Genomic DNA, 27,036 nt, shown 5'->3' on the forward strand with positions numbered 1-27,036 from the left:
TTTGTGCTTGATAATGGAACTTTTTTTAACTTTTATTGATGAGTCAGTGGTTGGTTCTTACCAAATCCAAGACAGTTTCATAATGTTGTTACTTACTGCCAATTAGGGCTTGGAGAAATGTGTCATGAAGAGTTAACTGCCCAGTTCTGTTTAGAAGTGAAATGCATCTGCTAAGCAGTCCAGGATGACGGGGGCAAAAGTCTGCCCTTGGGTTATGAGACTTCATCATGGGATTTCAAATAGACCGGTTTGGAGAGTTTCCTCAGCTTCTCTTGGTGTCGAAAGGCTCGGCCTTGTTGCTGAGCAAGGCCCATGGGAGGCAGGTGAATCTGCATGTACCAAGAAGGAAATCAAATTAATTAAGCAACACCCAATGTGGAAGCAGAAGAAATGACAGATGAAGATGCTGAGCTTTTACTTTCTGTGTGTTCTATCCCTCTTCTCATGAGGCTTCTAGAGCAGGAAAGCATTCTGAACAGGTTTGCCGAGAGTTTTCTGGGCTGTATGGCATGTTCCAGAAGCAATTGGGGTCATCTATTGACACTGAATGATGGAAAATATAAACGTTACAACAGCAGCTTATAGTTAGGATGACAGGGTGGATGGGAGATATAGTCCAATGCACTTGGAGGATACCACGCTGCAGAAGACTCATTACTATTTTGTAACAATATGTTGAATTGCAAGACTATTTGTTTTTGGGTGCACCATGGCAAGTATTCTGCAAGGATAAGGAAGGAGTAGGTATAGCTTTGGAACGTTATCACTGTATTGTATGCCGTTTGCAGGAACATGAATGGCGAATCACTGGTGATTTGTTAGCAACTGAAGGCCAGTAATTATCATTTGAAATCTCAAAAGTTTAAGAATCAATGCTTCAGCGTAAATAGATACCACATTACCATCCTGATTCTTTAAGCAAAGATGAAAGGCATAATTTTAATGACTCTTAAAAGTGGGACTGCTTGAAAATTACAGTCCTGACTCAGCGTGACTCATGGGCTGAACTCTAATTACAGGATGGCTCTAAGAGAAGCAAATGAGACTCTTTTGCTGGTTATGTCTCCCACGTATTGGAGATAAATCAGAGCTGGCCTACTATTAGACAGAATGAGATAACTAATTTAGGCCCATTTTACCATGCAATCTTTAACTTGCTACTCATCCATCTCAATTTTCAATAACAGTTTATACATCTTACCAATCAAATGTTCATCATTTGTACATAGCTGCAAATCAAATGTCAATTTATTCTGTTCAAAAGTGTAAATTCATTTCTAGGACCTCTCTGTAGAAGTACCACTGAAAATGATCTGCCACAGGGAACAAAATGTTTTGGATGGGTCCTGAAATGAATAAATCCACTCCTCTAACATTCCAACTTACAGGCCTTGGATATGGGATGCGGTAGTGTAGCCCAATCTCTACTCTTGCTTGACACTCTTCTATACATTGTTTGATCAATTCAGGATCTGTTAGCTGAACATACAAAATAGGAGGAGAAAAATTAAACAGACAAGTGCAGCAAAAATGCTTTTTCTACTGAAAGTAGTCAACAACAAGAAATTCACAACAAGTAATTATAAAAAAGATTTCTAATTGATTTCTTTCAGATTTAAAATGTATTTGGACTGGACAGCTCTTTAAATAGAAAACTGTAATTTTACATTTCTTAAAATAGAGGACTGTACTCGGTCAAGTAAGGCTATATGGCCACTTAACTGTCTTATAACATTCTGAACAAGGGATAAAGCTCTGACTGCAACATCCTGTCTTATCTGGAGGAATAAAAAGAAGGAGCAGCTTGTATAAAGGCACATATGTCCATCACCTGGGAGAAAACAGTTCTCTTGAACATGGAACCAAAATTTGAATGCGAAGCCACAATTATTCAACAACACACAAAGCCTAGTATATACTCACATTTTTATTCTTTTGGAATAATGTTTTGGCTTCATTTATAATATACTGTTTTTCTTTCATGGTCTCTTCCATCTGCCCAGATGCCGACTGCCATTTTTTGGCGATGCGGAATATCTTACGGTAAAGGCCAAGAACTTTTTGGCGAGAGACTGGCGTCATCTAGAGAAATGGGAACATAACCCATAAACATTTGAGTCCAGAGAAAAACAGACCCTCCAAACAGATGGGACATTTTCACACACGCCTTAATTAGTTTTCAAATATTTTATTGGCTCTCTGGCTGAGCACAAAAAGAACCAGAAGAGGCAGCAAAGCACTATTATCTGCCAACTTCTACATTCTGCAATTATGATTTACCATGCACCAATGGAAGGATGGGGGTGTGGTGCATGGTAATAAATCTATGGTTCTGAAGCTTTGAAACTCAGGCTCAGTCAATTCCAAGGGCCAACTTTCCCACCCAAACAGCAGTGTACATGGAAAGTAAGTAGGTCACAGAGAAGGCCATTTCCAGGTGAAAAAGGCAAATTATCTGCTAGGGAATATTTTAAAAAGGATTGAAAATAAAACCTCAACTCAGCTGGTTGAAGAGTAATGGAACAGAAAGAATACATGGACAATTCCTGCAATGAGGATGGCACATGTAAACAGAGGAATTCTCTGAAGATCTAGATTAAGTCCAGTGATTTTTTTTGTTGGGAGTGTTGTGTGGTTTCTGAGCTGTATGTCCATGTTCTAGCTACATTTTTTCCTGATGCATATGTGGTTGGCATCTTCCGAGTATCCGGAAACCACACAACACTCCAGTGATTCCAGCTGTGAAAGCCTTCGACAATACATTTTTGCTGCTGTTCATGAACCAGTTAGAGGTGAGATATGGCACAGCCAGGTTTACACATGAATGCAGGACTTAATTATGGGTACACATGTCTTGGACTGCTTTTTAAGAATCCTTAGTCCTGAAACTAAATGTTGGGAAAGGGGAAAAATGGCTAGAAACTGGAGAGAGCCTAGCTCACACTAAATGGGAGCAGATGTGCTTTCCACTTGTGCAGAGGATGCACTGGATCCAGGCCAACAGCCCAATGGCCGGGGGAGGAAGCCTGCCCACACACAAAATAGTCACTCACAACCATCCTACAACCAAGAACAGACGCTCTCCTGTTGTCTGGAGCTGCTGATCTTTCCATGTCAATGTTTTCTGTGAACGAAAGGCTGTTTTTTATAGCCTGTCAATTCAGCGGTTCTCCCCTAAGTGAACATAATGCTCTCTTTCTGACTCTTCTGAGCAGAAGACTACCAATTGTTGTTTAAGGAGAACAGATGGCAAATGTTTAAATAGATGTTGATGACTTTGGGAGGCTGGAGGGGGAGGTTGGTGTTATTTTTATGCCGATTTGTCAGTGTAGTGACTGAGCCAGCCATTCTGATGTCATGTCATCTAAGGAACACATTTTTGGCTTTCAAGACCACTTGGCTATTGGGCTATCTGCAAAAGCTATATTTTTCCTGGTCAAAGACCACAGTCTGATAGGGGAAACCACCAAGGCTCTGCAAGCCCACAGTGGGTAAAAATGAACTAACAGGCTTCTCTGGCGGCTTCTTGCCTTCGTATCCCACTTCCTCCCTGCCCAGTGAACTGCCCAATATTTATTGATTTGCATCACTGATATCCCAATTTTCTTCCGAGGACCTCAGGCTGGTATAGATGGTCTTCCTTCTTATTATCTTCATACCAAACCTGCAAAGTAAATTAGGCTAAGACAGGCTGTTTGATCCATGATCACTCAATTTCATTTGCATCTCAATTCCAAGGTAACTATCCACTCTAGAGTGCATTATACTAAACTTCAAACAGTGTCTCTTTTCTATTATCCTTGGGCTACTGTTCTAATGCACACACTACAGCATCCTTATTTTGTTGTCATCTGCACTAAATTATAACATTTAGCTGTAGTGATAACCCCCAATTGCTCTGCAGCTGGGAAAAGGTGGCAGAAGATTGTTTACGCCACAAGGCCCCCAGTTGCATTAACAAGTCACTGGGTCAAATTAATCCCTGAAGTAGCATGAGCAAAGAGAGCCAACAGACAGACATCAGGGCTAGATGTAGAATATTCCTAAAAGGAAAAGCAAACACTGTTGTGTGCTTAGTTCCTGTGACACTGAGGGAGGATTTGAAAAGATCTCTTTAGCCCACTGCAGCCTCAATGTCTTCAACTCCCCAAATTTATTTCCTGTCTTGGGCAACAGTCAATCTGGTTTAACAACACAGGGATTGGGAGGACATTACAAGCTTATCTCCTATGTGTTCTTGGCTTGAATTTGGACATAAAGAGGAGCAAGCGTCTGAATTCAACTGCTGAAATGGATATTACAATGAAAAGAGTATTTGTTCCCAGGTTGAAGAACAGTTTAAGGGAGAAACCTACTCAATTTCCTCGCAGCATTTTAAAATGTGTTATAATTATTCTGTATAAAAACATATTTTTTTGTACAAAACACCTATTATCTGCACAGAAAACACTTTCCCTGTGCATAAAATGTTTATATGCAGAATAAATAATTTCCAATATATCTGGACATTTGAATATAGGGAAAATACTGTAAGGCAATATCCATGTTTCCCTGCTGCAGGGAGAAATTACAGTAATTCTTATGTGCAAGGATGAAATAGCCAAGGATTCATGCCCCAGTATAAAGCTAAATGCAAATACAATAGATTTCAAACTTGTGTGTTTGGAAGGCTGGTGTCCATTGCAAGTTACACAGGCATGCTAAAAGATAAACATCAAAAAGTTCTGAGCTTGTTATTGAATTTCTGCAGCTATGGATTTCAAAGCCTGTCTTTCCCAATCCAGTGTTTTCAAGGCCTTAACTTTTGAGCAGATGCATACGCTATATTCACAGGGGATATGCCCCCGAAGCTTGTGTTGATATGTCAAACCGTGGACAATAGCGAATGCTATTGAAATGAAGGACTCCTGGCACAGGAGTATCAGAGTCCTGCTGGACTCAGAAAATGCCTACAGAGGATGTATTTTGCCATATGTGCATAAATGAAACTGTGGATATCAAGTGGGTATAGGAGTTGTACAATATTTTTTATGAAGAGGTACTGCTTTAGCTACCCAGGTCTCAAGAATGTTGAATTAAACTGATTTGACCATTCCCCCAAAGATCTCAGAAACAAACCAGGCCTTAATGCAGAACAATAAATTGTGATCCAGATACATGGGATCATTTCGAAACACCCAACTTGTCTCTATGTCAAAGGCGCTGTCCAAAGGAGCTCTCTGATTTAGAGGGTTACTGTTTATTTGGATACATTTGAATCTTCTATCTTAGTAGGGATGGATGGGATTCAGTTGATGGGCAGGATATAAAGATGCCAACCTTCTGCCCTCCCAAGCCCCCTCAAACCTAAAATCTACTAGGAAAATACCCTTCTCTTTGCAACTTCTCACAGATGCCTTCTATACTGCCATATACTGCAGTTAACTGCACTGAGGTGCATTATAATGGCCATGTAAGACATGGTATTTCAGTAAGTGCTCTTGAAAATTTTATTGTCTACATACAAAATATGAGCCACCTATTTTGCCCGGGATCATTATCATGGGTGATTTCTCATGGCTGAGTCTGATTGTCTTCCAATGGCAGTCTTGAAGGCAGGCCCATTAGTGACTATGAACTCTTATTCTGAATCCATAAGGTTCATTGCATTGAGGATATACATTTGAGGTGGAAGTATTTGCTTAATGCTCCTTTTTCCTCTTGGCATATTTCTCTCCTTTACTTTCCATTTGAGCATATTCAAATTTCCATAGCACTGTTGGTAACAGCAGAGGGCCAGAGCTTCCAAGTTCTATCTTGATGTGCATACCACATATTTTAAGCTGAGGCTCCACACAGCCATAGGGAAAGGTTTTCCTCTGACATTAAGTCCAGTCGTGTCCGACTCTGGGGGGTGGTGCTCATCTCCATTTCTAAGCCGAAGAGCCGGTGTTGTCTGTAGACACCTCCATGTGGCCACTGGCATAACTGCATGGAGCGCCATTAAAGTAGAGTCTCACTTATCCAACATTTGCTTATCCAACATTCTGGATTATCCAACGCATTTTTGTAGTCAATGTTTTCAATACACCGTGATATTTTGGTGCTAATTTCGTAAATACAGTAATTACTACATAGCATTACTGCGTATTGAACTACTTTTTCTGTCAAATTTGTTGTATAACATGATGTTTTGGTGCTTAATTTGTAAAACCATAACCTAATTTGGTGTTTAATAGGCTTCTCCTTAATCTCTCTTTATTATCCAACATATTCGCTTATCCAACGTTCTGCCAGCCCGTTTATGTTGGATAAGTGAGACTCTACTGTACCTTCACGCTGGAGCAGTACCTAGCGATCTCAGTTTGCATGTTTTTGAACTGCTAGGTTGGCAGAAGCTGTTGCTAATAACGGGAGCTCACCCGGCTCCCTGAATTCAAACCTGGCAACCTTTCGGTCAGCAAGTTCAGTAGCTCAGTGGTTTAACCCACAGCGCCATCGGGCAGTTTGTAGTTTGTGTTTCTTCATCCTATTCCCTATGTGGCCAGTGGTTCACTTGAAGTATGGTCAGGACCGGCCGGAGATAATTTAAAATATTAAGTGGGGGGGGGAAGCGCCCCCCCACCGGCGCCGCGGGAGGAGTGGCCATGTGCCGCAGGAGCCCCGCCTCCTGCGCCCTGGCCCCGCCTCCCATGCTGCGTGAGAGGCGGGGCCAGGGCACGCTGGGCGGGAGGCGGGGCACCGCCCTGACGGTGCCCCGCCTTCCGCCCAGTATGCCCTGGCCTGGCTGGCCTTGCCCAGCCGGCAGCGGCCATGTGGAGCTCGCTCGTCGCCGAACAGGCGAGTGGGCCCATGGTCCCCGCCAGGGCGGGGGAAGCCCGATGGCGCCCCCCGGGGACCTGCGCCCGAGGCGGCCGCCTCACGTGGCCTCCGTGGTGGGCCGGCCCTGCGTATGGTAATAACACTTTTCCTCTGGGTGGGTCTTTGTCTTTACTCTCATGGCTTGTTCTTGGTCTTGCATCTCTTCTGATGTCTGTGGTGGAGTCTCCATTGGCCTGTAGAGCCCAGTTTAGGTAGGTTTGTTGTGTGTTTTCCGGGCTGTATGTCCATGTTCCAGAAGTATTCTCTCCTGACGTTTCGCCCACATCTATGGCAGGCGTCCTCATAGGTTGTGAGATATTTACCAGTTTAGGTAGTTCGTCTTGGAGGAGGTGGGGCTGGCAGATTCCTTTTGCGTTGTTTGTCAAGGTAAAGTAAAATCCCTTCTTCCGCCCCACCATTAAAAGCAGGAACCTCCAGTGGCCTAGGGGATAAAAGCCTTGAGACTTGAAGGTTGGGTTGCTGACCTGAAGGCTGCCAGGTTCGAATCCCACCCGGGGAGAATCCCTCTATCAGCTCTAGCTCCATGCGGGGACCTGAGAGAAGCCTCCCACAAGGATGGTAAAAACATCAAAAACATCCGGGCGTCCCCTGGGCAACATCCTTACAGACGGCCAATTCTCTCACTCCAGAAGAGACTCAGGTTGCTCCTGACACGAAAACAAAACCTCATTAAAAGCACAGGCCCTCAGGCCTCAAACAGGAGCCTTTCCACCCGCACAGCCCTTGTTGCCTCCTTGGCGCCGCCATTTGACAGCCCCGGCACGAGCTCGAGCTCCCCCTGCCGGCCAGGGCAAAGATCTACGCATGCGCAGCTCATCCGGACTGTACCAATATGCGGCGGAGGGGGGGGGGGAGAATGGTGGCATACGCCGTCAACACCCTCTAATTTTAAAACTTTCTATATTGCCTTTATGGCACGGTTCGTCACCTCCCCACCGCCATTACTATTCCCCTCTGTTCTTTGTTATTTTCTCTTCACCGGAATGGTTCAACCCAACCGTCACTCACCTCAGTAGCCAGAAGATGTGAAGGAGGCGGAGGAGATAGGAGGGTCCTTTCTGCCCTTACGCTGCGTGCGGCGTGCTGACGCCACGGCGCTTCCAGCTGACTCCCCTGCGTGGCCACACCCCCCGGAAGTGATGCAGGGAGGCTGCGCTGGAGTGGGAGTCCTGGTTGCTGTGTGTGAGGCAGGCGCTGGTGTGGACGGATGGGGTGAGTGAATTGGACCGTCTCTCTTTCCGTCCACCTTTCTCCTCACAGAAGGAGCCCGAAGGAAGTTCGCTGAGGGGACTTGGAGGCCGTTCTGAGAGGCCCCTCTTTGCCCGGCTGAGGGGAACCGGGGCCCATAACCCTCTCATAAGCAGAGAAGATTCCAGTTTCCTCTCAGAAGGTGAGTTTCGAAGGAGTACCTAGCAGGGTTTTTCCCTTACAGCAGGAATGGGCCAAGTTGGGTCCTTCAGGTGTTTTGGACTTCAACTCCCAGCATTCCTCACAGCCTCAGGCCCCCGCTTAAGCGGCTGAGGGGGAAAAGGAAAGGGCCTGAGGCTGTGAGGAATGCTGGGAGTTGAAGTCCAAAACACCTGCAGGGCCCAACTTGGACTATGCCTGCCTTAGAGGGTGTGTTATTGGAGAAAGCTACCTTCCCTCTTCTCTATGGCCTTCTAGTGGGCGCTCTATTGCAACTCCCAGCTGGCATGACCAGGCTAGCCCACAACTTGGGCCCCTGAGAGGTTAAAGGGGGTTGCTTCATAGTCAGTTGTGTTGATGCTTCCTCACAAGGTGATACAACTCCAAGTAAGTGTGTGTGTGACTATAAACAGCCTTGTCAAACTGCAAGAAGCCTTGTGATAATGCAGCATGCCTCAGCGCCCAGTGGAGGGTCTTTCTTTGGTGGCTTTTAAACAGAGGCTGGATGGCCATCTGTTGGGGGTGCTTTGAATGTGCATTATGGGGTTGGACTGGATGGCCTTGGGGTCTCTTCCAACTTATAGGATTCTACGATTTGAAGATTTTTTTATCTTTCCTCTCTTGGCCCCCCTTCTCTTCATGATAAGTATCAAATGATCACTCAGAATCGAATTTGGGGTGCTATTGAAGCTAAGGGGCGTGCTTACTGCTGAGTCGGTCTATATGAGACTGAGACCTTTAATCTTTGATTTGAACTAGTGAGTGCCATCTCAACTGCCATGGTGCGTTTATACCAGACATGGGCAAACTTCGGCTCTCCAGGTGTTTTGGGTTTCAACGCCTACAATTCCTAACTGCTGTTAGGAATTATGACAGTTGAAGTCCAAAACTCCTGGAGGGCCAGAGTTTACCCCTGCCTGGTTTAGAGCAGGCAAGTGCTCACCTAAAGTGCAACACTTTCTCAGATGTTCTGGGAATGTGAGTCAGGACTTCGTCTGGTTTTTATTTTCTGGGAGTTTCTTCTAAAACCAGGCATTAACAATCATCCAATGGGTGGAGATAGTTGTAACTTGATCTATTTCAATCCCATTGCTTTGTATGCCTGTAGTGTTTTGTCTTTAAAGTTTGTCCAAAATAGGTGTGGGCTCACTCTGTCTTTTGTCATCTCTCTGTTAGATGCATATTGGCATCTACGTTAATGCTTTTTGTTTTTGGAGTAATCTCTGCAAAAGTATACTGGAAGCATATAGGTCAGGCCTGAGAAATATTTGGCCACCCAGATGTTTTGGTGTCAAGTTCTCTTTGGCCCTTCTATAGCACGATTAATGTCATGAGATTGTAGAAACAGTAGTCCAAAATACCTGGAAGGCCAAGCCATTCCTCAGCCCAAATTAGCTTCTTTATCATGAGAAGTATCCCAGTTTATTAGGCTCTGGTACCAATACATGGTTATAAGGGTGGAGAGACAGCATTCTTCTGATTGAATACTTGGTGCTTTGTAATAAAAGGGATAATGGTAAAAATATGCTTTGTTTTGTTGCTCAAGTGAAATAAAGAGAAATAAAGAGTGGGATTTCCCTAACTGTTGAAAATGTTTCTTCCCTCCCTTCCCCCTTTTAATTGGCTGGGTAGGAAACGTGCCGACAAAATGCCACATTCCAGTGTGATTTGCTTTTCCAGTCATTATTCATATTCTCTTCCTATCTGAGGGGTGTGGAAGCAGCCTTTTCAAAAGCATAACGCCCTGCCCCCAAGGGAATTAGTGTTTATGTGAGTTCTGAGTTCAGAGGTGTGTGTTTCATGGAGTAATACTTTTCATTTTGAAAAAAAGTTCCACTTTTCTAATATCCTAAATATTTCCTTCATGCAGCATATTACTTTGTTTCTCAACTGCTGCCTTTCTAAATAATGTCATGGATAGGCAGATTCATGAAAGTGTAACCCATAGCAATTGTGATTTAAATGTAAGCTACATCTTTCTATTCTTTTTTTTTAAAAAAAACCCAGAAAATTCTATAAGTTTATTTGGAAGGATGGTCCTAACTCTCTTAACCTAAGAGAGTTAAGGCTTCTGTTATTAGGAAGTGCTGCTTGTTTTAAAAAGGCTGACTATGGTTTATTTAAAGTTGTATATATAGTGATGGTTGATTCAGAAACTTTAGTGCAAGTTAATCATTTTTGTCAAAGAAGGCTGCTTGTTCAATGAAAAATGGCAAGCAATTGTTGTGAGCATTGGTTAAGCAAACATTAACTGGAAGCTGCTTCCTTTTATGGCTTCCATTGAGAAGAATATTTGCACTCTTTGGGCAGTTCGACTCAAACAATTGATGCTGTCTCTTCCAGTATGGCTTTGGAGTTTAATGGGATACCTACCCTTTAAATTCTTTTAATGTCCGGTAGAACCGCAGTTTTATTCTAAATTTCCTGGGGGCTGTTTTCTTCAGTAGTTGCCCTGCTATACAGTATTAGTTGGGACTTCTACATACAAAGCTTAACACTTATTTCTTAAGGAAGGTCTTCAGATTCATCTTCCTTTAGACATTAGTGCCATGTTTCTCTGCACTTTCCAGCTGGCATTCCTTTTCCCAGTTGGCCTTTCATCTTGACTGCTCTTTCCCATCCCATGCTGGTTAGCCTTGGGGAGGGGGTTGATTTGAATGCTTGGCAATTTGTATCACACATTAAGGAGGGGCTGGGCTTCTTTGCAGATGTATCCGGAGCCAGAGGGTTGGAGTAACTTGCATATATTAACTGCACATAATTACCATAATTTGTAGGTCACTTTCACAGATGTGCCGGTGCCATGTTGCAACAGATACATGCATTGCACTCATATGATATTCTTGGTTTTGCCCTCCCCATCATTAGCAACACATATGAATGGGCTCTGGAAAGTATAAGGCTTTTAACATTCAAGTGAAGCCTTTCCAGCTCTGGAACTCAGTATGAACACCAAATCATACACAGCTGTCACTTTTACCCCCTTTTGTGATGGATTGGCTCTCTGTGTACTCTGTGGCATTGTCGAGTCCACAGTCTTAATAAGTGTTGATCTGAGGGGATTACAGCCTCAATGACATCTAGGCATCACTGCCCTGTGTTATTTTTCTTCTGCTTTGTCATGTAACTGACAGTGTGCAACCAGACACTGTGCCATAGGAACTCCCCATCCCTTTTGTTTGTATGCATATGTTTCTAATTTTTTAAAAAGCACAATGCACCTTCAGGTGTCTCCCTATAATTGAGTTATGGGCCAACTTGTTATTTTATAGTTTGCTCTGTCAAAAGCCAAAATATCCTAATGGCACCAGATCCTGTCTGATCTTGAAAGCTAAGCAGGGTCAGTCCTGGTTACTACTTGGATGGGTGACTGCAATTAATATGTAATGCTATAGGCTATATTTAAGGGATATAAAATCACCTTTGAGTGCTCCTTGCTTGAGAAAAACCTATACAATTATAGGGTTATCAGAAATTGACAGGCATACACATGTACACTCTGTTTAAAAATGACAGTTCTGAGTTCCTTACTCAACTGAAATAAGAACAAACTAAAATTTAAATATTTTTAACAGTAAAACATGGAAGCAATGCATAATAAGTAAACAAAAACAGCTTCAAAAGTTTAAAGTAGATTTAAAAGGCATGGGCATAATACTGAAGGAAAGGAAACAAAACAGTGAACTGCTTGAATTTCTGGGTACTCCACACAAAAATAATCTTGAGGTGCATGTAAGTTAGTGAGAGTGAGAAATAATGTCCCATGTCATAACATTACTGATTTGCTTGCCATAGTTTAAACCAGAGTGAGCCACCTCCTAACTCTTGTATGTGTTGGATTGCAGCTCCAGTCACCTCCGGTCAACAGTCAAATAGTATGGAAGTAGTAATCTCCAAGTTTTAGCAACCACCATGTTCAGTTTACCCATGAACTAAATAATTTTCTTGCATTTGCCTGCTATTTTTACTTTATCAAGTAAATCAGCAATCTATATCAACACTTACAGGGTGTTAGGATTTTGATATTAGAAGTCAGCAAGAAAGAAACACTTGCCCGGGAGGAATAGCATATGGCAGAGAGTATGTATATGCATCTTTCCACAGTTAGGTTGGTAACACTGGACTATCACCAATGACCTTTCCCAGATTTTTTAATTCTGATTAATCCAAATCTGTACACTTGCATATTTTAAAATGATCATTATGAACCTTTAGGTCCTGAATTGCGTGAATACTCAGCTGATCTGCAAAGGACTAGATCTAAACCAAGGAGCTTATGGTCTGTGTGTTGACTGAGGGAGAAAAAGCATCTTTGGGACAGCCTGTCAAAACACACTCGGTATGTATGCAGATTGGAACTTCTTATGTTGGATTTTTTTTGATAATCTCAGTTCTTCATGTCAGTAGATATGAATGGCAGTAGAAATAAATGGAGGAAAGCAGTGTTGTGATTTTAAACTCTGAAGAAGTAGTTTCCTAGTTCAGAAGTGTTAGCTCTTATCCTTAGCATTAGTGGATTAGCAGCTCTAGCTTTTGATCACTGTATTGGCTTATTGTTACATTGGGCATGTTTCCAGGATGTGTCTACTCTTAATGGCAGTTGAAAAGTTTTCTGGTTTTGTTTTTACAGTAGAGAAATTTTTACCTCAGTTATATACTTGATGATAATAACAGTAAGTGTTCTGTCTTTTCTCATGCTTCCCCACCCATCCCTATCTGTCACTGAAAAATGTTGATTTCTATGTCTTGAAAGTTACCTGTTAAGCAACCAAAGAGTTATACATAGTTCCCAAACAAAATGAGTTGCTTGTTATGGAAGTACAAAGAAAGTGAAGAAAATTTAGAAGGGGCTAGGAGAAATCAATGCTGATTTGTTATTATTAATAATAATAACTTTATTTATACCCCGCCACCATCCCCCTCAGGGACTCAGGGTGGCTTACAACAAGAATATAACAACAACATAGCATACAATACAATATAGGATTTGTCATCCTATATCCAATTGCTCATTCCAAGTAGATCAGTTGAATAAGTGGGATTTTTATACATGTTGATTTGCCATCCAGCAGATGAATGAATGAGTCTTCTCTAACTGGGACTCAAAATTGTATTTTGGCTTTCATATTAAGGCAGGGTTGTCAAACTCATTTTCGTTGAGAGCCACCTTAGCCTTATGGTTGCTTCAAGGGGCAACTGAATCTGTGGACACAGAGGGCCAACTGTAATTTGTCTACATAGTGGTTAGTACTCTTTACTTTTTACCCAGTTTGGGTCCCCAGATGTTATTGCACGACAATTTTCATCAGTTTTTATTATCTGCTAAGCAGATTGGAGCTCCCAGTGGCATAGCAGATTAAACCGCTGAGCTGCTGAACTGCATGAATTAGTCGTCCTTGCTCACTTCCAAAACGTAGCTACACCTATTCAGGGTTCTTTGTTCATCATTGAACAGAATCGTGTGGTCTTTAAAGATGCAACCTCTCTTGAATCTTTGTTTGGGGGAAAAGGTGGGCTATAAGTAAAGTTAATAATTTCAATAATATGCAATTGAAGGACTGGAATTATATAAACCCTGAGCAACAACTGTAAATGAGAACAGCACTTGGGAGAAGTTAATTAGAACAGCGTAGAAGCAGCAAGGGAAAAGAAAGGTGTAAATGGAACTAATTTTAATTAAAACTTGTGAAAATCAGATAGTATTCATAGCTGTGAAATTATGTTTTCTTAAAATTCTCAGGTTCCTATGCAGTTGGAGACCACTCTGGGCGAGGGAAAAGGTCTCGGTATCTCTGCCTAATGAAAATATCTTCTCCTCAGCTTAATTTCTGTTGGGTTTTCTGAGGAAAAGATTAAAATATATTATTATTATTATTATTATTATTATTATTATTATTATTATTGTTGTTGTTGTTACTACTACATCCCACTTTTATCTCAATTGGGGCTCAGGGTGGCTATGAATCCCATACTTTGGTTATAGTTTAGAAAAAAAATGCAATACAAAAATTTAAAAACAAATAATACAATGTGAATTAAGCTCCTTTCCTTCCATTTTGTGTATGAAAGCTACTGTCCCTTCAACACAAGTGATGCGACAATATCTTTCACCACACCTGAATGCAGCAAAGTAGTTTTGGTAAACTGCTTCTTAAATTGTGGCTCCCAATCCCAGATTGGGCCCCTTTAGCTCAATGTTGGGGTCCCAAAAAGTTTTCTGACTGTCACCTAGTGACTGTTGAAAGCATTTACATAAATGTAGTGTTTACAGGGGCTTCAGCTATACTTCAGGAAAAGGGAAATAAGCCTATTTAGCAAGCCTTGCAAATGCTAATTTATTATCAGTAAATGTTTGGTTTTATACCTGTTTTATATGCCTACATACCTGGGGTTCTCTTGACAAATTGGGTTCTGAATGGAAAGATTTAAGAAGCTCTAGCAGGGCGAGTTGCATGGCAGAGCTATCTTGATTCCTTGATTCCATTCTGAGGCCATTCAGACAATTCTCCCTTTTTGTAGTGTGATGGCTGAGGCACTTAGATAATCTAGGTTTGCATTGCTTTTTAAGGTGTAGAATCTCTTAGGTCTGGCTTTACATTCCTGCATCCTGGAGCATTTAAGGAAGACCTTTGCCTGTGGTTCTCAAGATGATGTTGGATGCCAGCTCCCTTCAGACCCAGCAACCAAGGTCGGGAATGATGGAGTCACCATCTGACTACATCTGAAAGACCACAAGTTCTGCAACCCAGTTTAAGATGTTGGAATGCAGCATAAACTCTGTTAAGATATTGCCACTCAGCTCTACATTCAAAACTGATGCTTTGTGGGTTTGGCAAATAGTTTAGACTGGCTAATGCCTCCACTCATCCATGGCCCCCGCCTCCTTTTCTTCCTTGTCCAGAAACAACATTCTCCTCCTTATATGAAATAAAAAAACCTGCTGCAAAACCACAACAACCCCTGGCAAGTTCACAGCAATAGTTTCACGATTTTTGCATGTTTAATATAAACAGCACTGTGCAAATTAGCTGTTTGAGTAACATTTTGAACAGGCTGGAATGACTTCGCTTTTTTCTCAAAGCAGGGGCTGGCATTTCCTTTGGAGAAATGGCATGCCTTGAGACAAAAATGAGCATTTGCCTCGTAGGGGCATGATATATGTCAGTGTCATTGCTTACAATAGAGATGCCATGATCCAAATGTGATAGAGTTCTCAGTGTCTCCCAAGTGTCTGGAGCAGTAGTTCCCAAACAGGGTTCTGTTGAGGGCCTTTCACTCCTGGAAGTCCTGATTTTTGGCCCTGCTAACTTGGTTTAAGGAAATGCAAGTCCTTTAGGTGGTGACGATACATGTTTGGAATCATTAATATATAACAGACTTATAGCCCATTCTGTTTTGTCTGGATTTGTGTTGGTGTCATATTCATGCATAAGTTTCCATAGCATGAGGATGGCATTCAGTCAGTTGTGCACTAGCCTGTTCACCTCATGTGTTATTAGTTTCTTCAGTTTGATTAACTGACATTGAAAAAGCAGGCTAAACAGTATCTTCATTACCGATTGGATGCCATTGAACATTCCCTATTATGCAATGGAGCAATAAGCAATCTTATCTGGAGTTATGCAATCAGTTGTGAAACTTCACCATTCACAAGAAGGATGGTGTAGTGCAATCTGCAGGGGTAAATGTATGCTACACAAAAGAGATGTAAGGTTTGAGCCTGTGTCTCCTATAGCTTCCCATTTTGTTTTCTCTGACCAAGGCCTGTGACTAGTGGTGAGTCATTAACAGTCAAGTAATGATAGCAGCTAGGAGATGTCTGGTTACATCAAGTAAGGCCTCTGAAACTCCCAATGAAGAGATTCCACATCGTCTTTCCATTGACAAGCTAAAACTTTTTTCTAAAAAAACAGCTGACTGCCGTGTACATTTGGATTTTAATTTTTAAAATCTGTATGTCACAATCTATATCTATATAGATCTATATCTATCTATAGATTGTATATGAGGCCCCTAGAACCACGAGAAATACAAAAAATCTACTTTTAATAACTCATTACCCCCCTTAAAAATCAAATTGCCCCCTTATGGGGCATGTGCCCCACATTGGGAACCAGGACAATAGCAGCTCAAAACAGTAATTATTCGTTTTGACTTGTATTTGCATTCATTTTCACCTGGGGGAGAGCCAAGAGCCGTGTTTGCTGTCTTGCAGAGGGGGACCACTGGTATTTAGGGAGCTTTGGGTCAGATGACGAAGGCGTAGGGGGAAAGACGGAACTGCCGCATGCTGTCTTGACAGCCAACAGTGTGGCTTCAAGCTCCATAGAAGTTCACATATATTTATAGAACTCCTAATGTCCAAGTCGCCTTGTCTTTGCTGGCTTGGTGGGAGTAACACTACAATCAGTTGAAGATTGTGAGCATTCTTCTTCAAGGGGAAGCCTACACAAAATTGTTTGGGAATGAGAGACTGAGAGAGAAGTGCTCAAGATCTCAGAAGCAAGATTTTCAAAAGAGGGGGTAGGTAAGAACATACATTTCAGCTCATTTTCTATTAGAATATGCCCAAATTTACAAAGTTCTAAAAAACTGGAAAGAGTGTGAGGTTTTAAAACCTAAATGTGGTGCTGAATTTGGATTGTTGTGTCTGTTTCCGAGGTACACCTCACCTTTAGCACTGTATGGCAGAGGCATTCCTTTCCCATAGCTGTACCTGTTCAGCTTGGTTGGAAAAGAAAGGGAAGAGATTTGCTTTATATTGTTTGTGAAGAATTTATCATATTCTCCAAACCTTTCTATCGTTCGATTGTATTCAGGAAACATTTTTTTTTTAAAAACTCTGCATATGAAAGGAAATGAAAGTGGAAGATCTTCTATGCCCAATTCTAATTGCCATTAACAATTCGATTCTATGATTTTTGAATTGGATTTAGAAAATACCTTTTATATTTTTTTTTACTGATGTTCTTGTATATATTATAACTAGCTGTGCCCAGCCACGCGTTGCTGTGGCTTAGTCAGGTGGTGTTGGTCACTCTACATTAGGTTATATTGATGCTGTGACCTCCACCTTCTTTATACTCACATTAGTAGTAGTATTTGAAGTTTGTTACCTTCTTCAATTTTTGTGTTGATTGATAATTGCTTGAGATCCCTGTTGTCTTTGGTTTGTTGTTAGTTGTAATGTCTGATTTTGCTGAGTGCGGTTTATATTTTTATTGTGGTACAATAGTCTTTTTTGTTTTGCCTGTGTAGGTGTTTATTATTATTGTTGTTGTAGTGGTCATGAAGGTTGGATAAGTTAGATGCTACTGTATTGTTTTTTGTAGGCCCAGTGTAGCACTGACTGGCCTCTCAGCCTCAGTGCCTGACTGTTTCTTGCCTGTGATGGTGTTGAGTCTTATTCTTGTTGTTGTTGTCATTGTTATTATTGTAATTGTTTTTTTGGAGGCCAAGTGTAAATGTAGGGATTGGGGAGGTGGATGAGTTGTGTTGTCAAATTTTGTATTTGTTATGGTCACAATGCGTTGTTGCGAGTTTTGTGGGTCCGGATTGTGGTTTTGTGGTGTGGTTGTGTTGTTACAACTGAGAGGCAAGGCTTTTGCATTGTTTTGCCAAGTTTTGTATTTCTGGGGCGTTTAGTTGTGTTATAGTCACGATGCGTTGTTGTGAGTTTTGTGGGTCCGGATTGTGGTTTTGTGGTGTAGTTGTGTTGTTACAACCGGGAGAAAAGGCTTTTGTGTTGTGTTGTCAAGTTTTGTATTTCTGGGGCGTTTAGTTGTGTGCCAAGTTTCGTATTTCTGGGGCGTTTAGTTGTGTTGTTATAGCCACGATGCATTGTTGTGAGTTTTGTGGGTTGGGATTGTGGTTTTGTGGTGTGGTTGTGTTGTTACAATCGGGAGACAAGGCTTTTGCGTTGTGTTGTCAAGTTTTATATTTCTGGGGCGTTTAGTTGTGTGCCAAGTTTCGTATTTCTGGGGCGTTTAGTTGTGTTGTTATAGTCACAATGCATTGTTGTGAGTTTTGTGGGTCCGGATTGTGGTTTTGTGGTGTGGTTGTGTTGTTACAACCTGGAGGGAAGGCTTTTGCGTTGTGTTGCCAAGTTTCGTATTTCTGGGGCGTTTAATTGTGTTGTTATAGTCACAATGCGTTGTTGTGAGTTTTGTGGGTCCTGTGTGGTTTTGTGGTGTGGTTGTGTTGTTACAACTGGGAGGCAAGGCTTTTGCATTGTGTTGCCAAGTTTTGTATTTCCGGGGCGTTTAGTTGTGTTGTTATCACATGATGCGTTGTTGTGAGTTTTGTGGGTCCGGATTGTGGTTTTGTGGTGTGGTTGTGTTGTTGTAACCTGGAGGCAAGCCTTTTGCATTGTGTTGCCAAATTTCGTATTTCTGGGATGTTTAGTTTTGTTGTTATAGTCACTGCGCAAACAACTTTATCATTTTATATATATAGATTTGTGTTTTAAATTTGTAAGGTGTTTTTAGTCTTTATATTGGGAAAAGAGTATGCTGTAAATTAATAATAATAATACAGTAGAGTCTCGCTTATCCAACATAAATGGGCCGGCAGAACGTTGGATAAGCGAACATGTTGGATAATAAAGAGAGATTTAAAAAAAGCCTATTAAACATCAAATTAGGTTATGATTTTACAAATTAAGCACCAAAACATTATGTTATACAACAAATTTGATAGAAAAAGTAGTTCAATACGCAGTAATGTTATGTTGTTATTACTGTATTTACTAATTTAGCACCAAAATATCACGGTGTATTGAAAACATTGACTACAAAAATGCGTTGGATAATCCAGAATGTTGGATAAGCGAGAGTTGGATAAATGAGACTGTACTGTAATAATAATAATAATAGTAGTAGTAGTAGTAGTGCCTTTCCCCTTTGTTTTTGGAGGGAAGTAAAAGCAACCTGCAAAGATGTGGCCATCTACCTTCTCTATTGATGAACAGTTTATGGGAGTGTTGTGTGTATTACTCATGGTGCACTTAATGATATGTGGTGGCACACTGCACCTGAGCTCACACTTTGGTGTTTGTCCCTATACCAAAAAACTGTCTTCCTTTGGGATAAAGCCATGTCATTTTAAAAAAGTTTAAGTTTGGTTTCTGATCACAGTGGACCTCAAACCGTCATATTGTGATCTGGAATGAATTGTATAGTGTGGTGGAGATAATGATGCTCCTGGCAAGTCTTGTACATGCCACAGTGTGCAAGCTGAGAGAAAGGCTTCCTGAGGGCCTTAGAGTGAGTGTGTACATATGCATGTCTAATGCACATAGATGTAAATGCAATCCTCATGATATCTAGAAATTGGTGCTGACACAGATAGGCAGTTGACCTCTGCTCACAAGTGGTGTTGCAGGTGTTGCGCACAGCTCTGGTTGGGAAGAGTTCACTGTCTTGTCCCTTTGCTTCACCAGGTGTGTATCTCTTTCTATCAAATGTATTCATTTCCATCTTCATCCTTCTATGCTATCTAGGTGTAGTGTTCTGTGAAAACCCAAACATTGTGATGTGGCTGAATCTGTGTAAATCTGCTTATGCAAAACCTATGGGGATATGCATAATTTATTCAGAGCCTGGGATTTGGATTTCCACGGCGCACACTGGGGGCCAGCCTTAACACAATGGAAGCTGGGAAGGGGAGGAACAGTGGGAGAGACAAACTCCTTCACAGACGGGAGAAATCAGTGGAGTCACGCTCTGTCTGAGAAGGACCTTCATGGTACTACACATGAAAGGGAATTATTTAGCTCTTGCATTATAGTGACATAAGAGAAGTGATCCAGTAGTGTAGCTAATGCAGGAGAGGAATGGAATAATTATTGTTCTCTGGCTAGGTCTACATTTCAAAACAAAATATTTGAATAGATGATATAAAAGGTTGTATCCAGTATGTCATTTTCTTGCCTTTTTAATAAGCTGCAATGTCTTGTTGCCCACATTTTAAAAGTTTCAATAAATGAATTACTAAGTAGGTGTCCCTGATTTTAACCAGGCTGTCAGTTTATTTAAAAAGTATTTTTGATGCAGATAATTATGAAACTGCTAATCATGAAATCATCTGAGACCCCATATTGTTATGTGAGAGAAGATGATGAAAACATCTTCTAAAATGACACATGCTCCAGTGTACATATGATATGAACATGCAAAATATTCTTACTGGAAATATGCAGTGAAGATGCTTCCTCATGACAGCTCCCCTCATCATTCCCACAAAGATTCAACATAATGCTTGTGCAGCCATAACCACAATGTTGCAGAGGGGGAGGTCTTCCTGATGTTTTTTTCTGCTCCATTGCATTGTGTGATTATATAGAACTTGGGCTAAGAAATGGGTGATCCTCCAATTCTTTGGACTTTAAATCTCAGGTGATCCAACATGACCAATGGAAGTGAAGGGTAGTTGGTGCACCATCATGTTACATGAAAATATTGTAGATACACATGAAATACAGCAAAACCTGGAAAGTAGACAGAATTTCAGTTGTGAGCCATGGTGTTTTTACCAGCCCTTTTTAGAATGGCCTTTGCCAAGCAGGTGCTCTCCAGATGGGCTGAACTGCCGCCCTCATAACTTCACAGCAAGTATCTTCTTTTGGGATACTGCAACGAGGCTGCCTAGCAATTAATGTGTACTACATGAGTGAGCAAACGAAAAAGTAAGAAGACTGGGAACTATGTTTAGATTTCCCCTGTTTTTCTTTCTGGAATAACTGGAAACAGCAGGCTTTCGTCTATTTCACCAAGGGAACTGTGCCGGCAAGAAGATTGTGGTGGTGTTTTTGTTGACATTGGCAGAATGCAAAAAAGGGTTTGAAAGAGTCAATCTGATGTCTCTTTCCTTCTTCATTTGGAGGAGTCTTCTTTCCCATTTTTCACTTTGATCTTCCATCTGTTCTCAGCAGCTAAATTTGTTCTGTAATTAACATAGCTTGCAAGGGTGTTGAGCCCTCTTAGTAACAAATTCAGTTTCATTTTTATAGTGAGAGCTTAAAGCTCTTGTACGTGAATTCTTCCCTTTCCTCCCTCGTTGTCACGTACTTTTTAATGAATATAGTGGAACAGGTGTTTTCTCTTCAGAGGCTATACACAAAAAGAACAATCTTCAACATAATCACACTTATTTTTTTCTTTCCCTAAAGTGATAGTTTGATTCATTTCTTCATGTAGGAAATAATACATAAACATTAAGATCAACAGCAGCTGAAACAATTACAAACTAAATTACATATTATGACACACAGCCAATTTTTCCTTGGTATTGGTTCTTGGTTCCAGTTGGATTTCTTACATAAACATTAAGCTTAGAACTAGCTGTATCTCCAAATAATGAGTACATTTCCATGGGTATCTAAATGTTGTTGGATTATGATACCTAATATTCCTTACTGTTGACTGCAGCTACATTTGCAGGGTCACAGGGTCTCCTTTCTTGCTGAAGAAAGCAGGATTTTTGAGATTTGGAAGATACCACCAGTTCAACTCCCTGCCATGCAAGAAGATACAATCAAAGTCCTCCTGACAGATGGCCATCCAGCCTCTGCTTAAAAACCTCCAGGGAAGAAGACACCACCACACTTCGAGGCTACATATTTTACTCCTAAACAGCTCTTAACATCAGGAAACCCTTCCTAATAGTGCATCATTCAAGGCTCAGAATAGGCAAGTGAACTTACTGGAGCAAATCAAAACTAAACCATCAAGCTGTTTACTGAATACTTGAATTATCAGGGTAGGCTTTCCGTGCAGTTGCCAAGAGAAAAATGAAAAACACCTTTCTCTGAATAGAATCAGAGTTGGAAAGGGCCTCATGGGCCATGGAGTGCCACCCTCTGCTCAGTGCAGGATCTCCATCAAAAGCATCCCCAGCAGGGAGCTGACCAGCCTCTTTTTGAAGACATCCTGAGAAGGAGACCTCCCCTCCAGGCAATTGGTTCCATTACTAAATGGTTTTTCCTGTTGTTATGTTGCTTCTAATGTTGAATTTGAAGTGTCCTTTCTTGTAACTTAAAACTCTTAGAACTAGTCTTATTCTCGAGGGTAAGCAGAAAACAGGCTTTCTTGTCCTTTTTGTGACAGTCCTTGAGGCATTTAAAGAGTGGAAACATGTGGCCATTGAGCCTTCTCTTTACCAAGCTAAACAAGCCTAGTTCCTTCAACCTTTCCTCATGTGTTCCAATCTCTACACCTCTTATCATCCTTGTTGCCCTTCCCTAAGCCTGCTGCAACTTGTTTATATCCTTTTCAAAATATGATTTCCAGAACTGAACACAAATTGGCACAGAATCTAGTGGGATTATCACTTCCTTCTGCTCGGAAACGTACACTTTTAGCCTTGGGGAGAGGAGGGTAGGAAATAAAAAGGTATTGTTATTATGAATGCAATTTAAAATAGCATCTAGCTTATTTTGCTGCAAGATCATGCTGCTGGCTTATATTCAGCTCACAAGCAACAATAACCCCAAGGTCCGTTTTGGATGCACAGCATGTTGTATTACTGCTGAGCCAGGTGCCCACCTGTATACTGTATTTGTGAATCTTCTGCAGTGGTTGCAACTGGATCTGCAGAGCAGCTTTAAACACTGTCATTCCTTTAGTCTGCAAAAATGGGAACTGGTGGTTCTCCTTTAAATCGTCCGTTGAAACTTGGGGAATCAGAGAGGCTTTAGTCTGGTTGTGGTTCCTCTTTTTTCTAGGACAGTTAAAGAGATGTACTGAAAGGACCACAGAATATATTTTCTAGTCCCTGGTCAGGTCTGTTGCTATTTCTGGATAAACATGATCAGGGCTACCTTACAGAATAATTTGTAACCCAACAGATTCCAAAATAGTCTGGGAGAGTTTGCTGTTGTCTGTTAATAGCAGATGTTCAAATTGCTGGCACCTGGTCCCCTGCAGCATGTTTACAGCCAGCCTTGGTAACCAAGAGAAAAGCACTTATTTGTCTTCTTTGGCAAGCAGGTTGGCTCAATTGCAAAACAGGTTGGAGGTGCGTAGAAAGCAGAGTCATCTCTGGGGCCTGCTGTTTTACATTATTCAGTTGAGATCGGCTGTAATCTCTAGCCGGTTGGACATTGATGGCATCATCATCAACATCATTTTGGGTCCTCATTAGAACTCCAGGCTGTATTTTATAAGTATTTCCTTTGTTTGTATGTTTCATAGAAGAGACCATGTAGGCCATCTAGTCCAGCTGTATCACACTAGATCTCTTGTCACTTGTAGCCATGATAAAAAAGAACTCAAGGCAACAATCTGTTGAATTCGCAATTTATAAGACCAGATGTTTGTTAAAATGCAATCAAAGCAAATAAACAGTTGTAAAGACTGATCAAATGCTTTCATATTCTCAGAAAATCTATTCATATAAGCCAGGCCAGTACAACCAGTGGCCTTCCAGATGTTTTGGATTTCAGATCCCAGAATTCCTGACCATTGGATACACTGGCTAGAGCTTCTGGGAGTTGGCGTTTCAAACACCTGGAGAGCCACAGGTTGTACAGGCTTGATATAAATGGTGCTCCAAAGCTAAAAGTGTAGGAAATATCCATATTTCTAACACAAGGGAGTTAAAACACCAAAAATCAAATCCGTGCCATGTATAGACATGAACAGGGAAAGTTTATTTTCGACTGCACCTACCAGAAGTTTTTTCACCTAGCACAACCAGTGGCTTGGGGATTCTGGGAGCTGTGATCCAAACAATCGACTTTTCTAAGTCTTGAGATGGAGGCATTTATGTGTAACTTTTATTGTATCATGAAAAATGTACTGTGATATGTTAATACGGTATAGTCCTTGCTTGTCTTGTTCTTGTGCATCAAACCCTGCATTTTTCGCAGCTGTATGACAAAGTTTATATTTGTAAAAGCAACTTTTGTGAAAAACACTAAACCAAGTTATAGTAGTTGTTGGATGGACTTTTAAAAATCAGAAGTAACTGAACATGTTTGCCTCTTTTTTGGTCATTAGGCAGTTTTGTACTTGCTCTGTGTGTGTCTGCAAGTCTGCAGAGACATTTTTGCACAAAGGATTGAAACCTTGATGAAAAGCAGAGCTTTCCTTGAGTTTTTCTTAGCCTGGAGGTGAGAACTCTTACAGTAAGAGCCAAGCAATTTCTCAGCCAGCCAGGCTTTTTCACCAAGGGAGATGTTTTGTGAGTATTCTTCACACCCTGGTTGAATGCAATCAAAGAATTGGACCACATGTATTTTAAAAGATTAATTACTCTGCTTTTCATAAATCCCAGACAGTATGAATATTCAGTGCAATGATAAATATTACATTCACTAAAAAGAAATAAGGAATTTAACAGTAGTTGAAATGGCACAGGCAAATTCTGAAAATGCCCTTTGTGGCCCAGGGGAAGAAAGATGACAAAGTCCTTTAAAGGCATTTAAAAGGCCTGGATGACAGCATCTGGGTGCAGATCCTCTGTGTGGAATATCTTGTCCATGAAAACGAACTTCTGTGGTTTGGCGTCTGAACCAAATGGCTATCCTTCATATATGTCTGGTAGGGATTGACATACAGGCGGAACTGTGTATTAACACAGCCTAACATGATTACTGTATTTTGCAGGAGAATCTTTACAAGTTGCTTTACAGCAACTGCTCATGCTTGTGACCCAGAGGCTCCTTGAATTTCCTAAGCCATTGTTCCTGTTTCCACACCACTTCCATGGAGAGACCTAGATGTTTGGAAGGAGAGTGGGACTAAATGGTGCAATGCCTTCCTGCGTTTTGGAGGATATTGCGTAAGTAAACTTTTTTTGTCTTCTTATATAGGATAAATTGAGGTATAGTGGGGGACTTTACTTTTTGTTTGACAACAGCTTCATTCTTGACTCATCACCATCATCATAGGTTATCGCTTGTGGCAAAGTATTATTATTTTCCAAATGTAGAGTTTCGGCAAGAATGGCAGACTATATACCCACTGTCCATGGCTAGGGGCTTCCAGATTTCACAGTCCTGCCCCTGTTGTCACTTGCTGATTGTCATAGGACTTCTGTTGGTTTTGGTTTTACTGGAAGATGCTTATGCATGAATTTGTTTTATGTGTGGGGATCAGTGCACAGCGACCAACACATAAACTTCACATAAAGAGGTTCTGATCCAGTGGCATGGATACCACGATGATTGGAGGCCTGTTACATGTTACAGCCTTCGCCTGCCTTCATAGCGATTGTAACATGCACCATGTTATCATCCATCCATCTGTTCTGTTGTTGAGGACTTCCTCGGACTGTTCTGTGTAATACATAAGACACGATACTGCTGTGTCTTGCTGGCTGCCTCCCTCCCACCCACTCAGTGGCCAGTGGAATGGCAGTTGAAGGTAGTGGGAGGGGCTCCCAACAACTGCTGGATGAGACAGGATGGAGATATGTCTTGCTGGCTGCCTCCCTCCCACTTTTCTCAACTATTGTCAGTGTCTGGGACTTGTGGGATTTGAAGGTCTGAACAACGACTGGAGGACCACAGGTCCTATTTCCCTGTTATCGACTGACCAAATCTTATTCCAAAGAGTGAGACTGACTGTTATTTCAAAATGTCTTCTTGAGTGAGTATACGTTACACATTATTGGGACAGGTGAATTATGGGGTGCTCAAAGATGATCTTCTTGATTTTCCTGGAATTCTCCGGGAAATATAATTGGTGGCTATGTTAGTTTGGAATTTTGGGAATTGTGATCCTAAGGTCCCTTTTATGGAGCTCTTCTGATGTGGGGTAAAGCATCTGCCTACATTGACAGTTGGTTTATCTGATCAGGTGGGATTTCCTGTGCCTTTTGCATGTTTGTCCCATTAACTTGAAATCTACAGAGTCTGTTTGGTTGATTGTGTTTCATTGGTTTCTAGTCTTTCAGTGTTATGATGCATAATTGTTTGATTTATTAGTAATTGCTTGCAACTTTGATTCATATTTTAGTTGTGTAAATTACTCCGCAGGGCACTTGCTGTTTGAGTGGTGTACAGACGTAACAAAATTATGTAATAAACCAACAAACCTGTCAGAGATCGAGTGTTGATTGATTGCTCTGATCTCTTGAATAAAAATTGCTTCCAGATCTTCACAATTGCTTAAGGACCTTGAGATTGTTTCCAGATTCCTCTCAGAGGGTTGTTCCACTTCTTTTCTGAATAATGATCTAGGTTGAAACACCGATTCTACTATGTTGTTTCTGTGACTCACACAAATGTGTAATCTATGCCTTCGAGCAGTGAATTGTTAGGAATAGTCTAGATATTTTACTATAGCTTTTTAGTGGTAACTGCACCCACGCTTAGTGCCACTATATAATGCCTTTCCATCTTAAACCTCCAGCATCTTTCCCCTGCTTTTGCAGCTGCACTGCTAGAAACGCTTTGCAATGACTATAGCCCTTTAACTTTTAGCTTGCCTAGATATGGATTTTCTTTGGCTCTGTTTTTGTCTTCTTGTTCTGTTTTAGGATGCCTTGGTCTTCCTTTGATTACGGCTTTATGTGAAAGTTTTTGTGGTTCAGCCTGTCTTTGGCTATTGCTTTCCTTAGGTGTTACTAACTGCAGGAGGGATTGAGCTACTCAGCTGGTCTCCTTCTTGCAGCGGAGCAGTCATATGACAGGCAAAGCACAGACCCAGCTAGCCTTTGCCCCTGCTCTGGGAATGAGGCAGATTGAGTAGCCATTAAGTCTTTGTAGATCCTCAGTGGGGGGTCTCCAGGTTAAGAATCACTGATTCTAATGGTTTCCAAAAC

The 27,036-nt window shown here is 41.3% G+C and overlaps 2 protein-coding genes across 4 annotated transcripts in view; one reads left to right on the plus strand and one right to left on the minus strand.

Annotated features, from left to right (window-relative positions):
- lyrm1 (LYR motif containing 1) lies at positions 1-7,985 on the minus strand. 2 transcript variants are annotated; one of them, XM_003226696.4, is made up of 4 exons: positions 7,870-7,985; positions 1,924-2,082; positions 1,387-1,479; positions 1-329 (listed from the first exon to the last, which is right to left on the minus strand). In XM_003226696.4, exons 2-4 carry the CDS (start codon positions 2,080-2,082, stop codon positions 213-215), a joined length of 369 nt encoding a protein of 122 aa, XP_003226744.1. In that variant the 5' UTR covers positions 7,870-7,985; the 3' UTR covers positions 1-212. The 2 variants fall into 2 exon arrangements, with proteins under 2 accessions (XP_003226744.1, XP_062820335.1); XM_062964265.1 differs by lacking the exon at positions 7,870-7,985 and adding an exon at positions 7,164-7,575.
- The window catches only part of dcun1d3 (defective in cullin neddylation 1 domain containing 3), a 24,696-nt gene continuing 5,640 nt past the window's right edge, over positions 7,981-27,036 (plus strand). Inside the window, exons 1-3 of one of the 2 annotated variants that reach the window (XM_003226704.3) lie at positions 7,981-8,073; positions 12,484-12,607; positions 24,876-25,050. The gene's annotated coding sequence lies outside the window, so the exon portion shown is untranslated. Of the gene's footprint in view, positions 8,252-12,483; positions 12,608-24,875; positions 25,051-27,036 lie in introns of both variants that reach the window. The other variant, XM_008119618.3, reaches the window with a different exon arrangement.

This window comes from Anolis carolinensis, unplaced genomic scaffold (assembly GCF_035594765.1).
Source record: "Anolis carolinensis isolate JA03-04 unplaced genomic scaffold, rAnoCar3.1.pri scaffold_13, whole genome shotgun sequence".
Classification (NCBI taxonomy): domain Eukaryota; kingdom Metazoa; phylum Chordata; class Lepidosauria; order Squamata; family Dactyloidae; genus Anolis; species Anolis carolinensis.

What these genes read in the sequence shown, in the direction of transcription:
- lyrm1 (XM_062964265.1), bottom strand. Translation starts at nt 7,259, where the DNA reads ATGGTGGGGCGGAAGAAGGGATTTTACTTTACCTTGACAAACAACGCA. An exon ending in AAGACGAACTACCTAAACTG is followed by an intron (nt 2,083 to 7,163) that starts GTAAATATCTCA and finishes CCATTTCTCTAG; the next exon opens with ATGACGCCAGTCTCTCGCCA. An exon ending in GCATCCCATATCCAAGGCCT is followed by an intron (nt 330 to 1,386) that starts GTAAGTTGGAAT and finishes TGGTACATGCAG; the next exon opens with ATTCACCTGCCTCCCATGGG.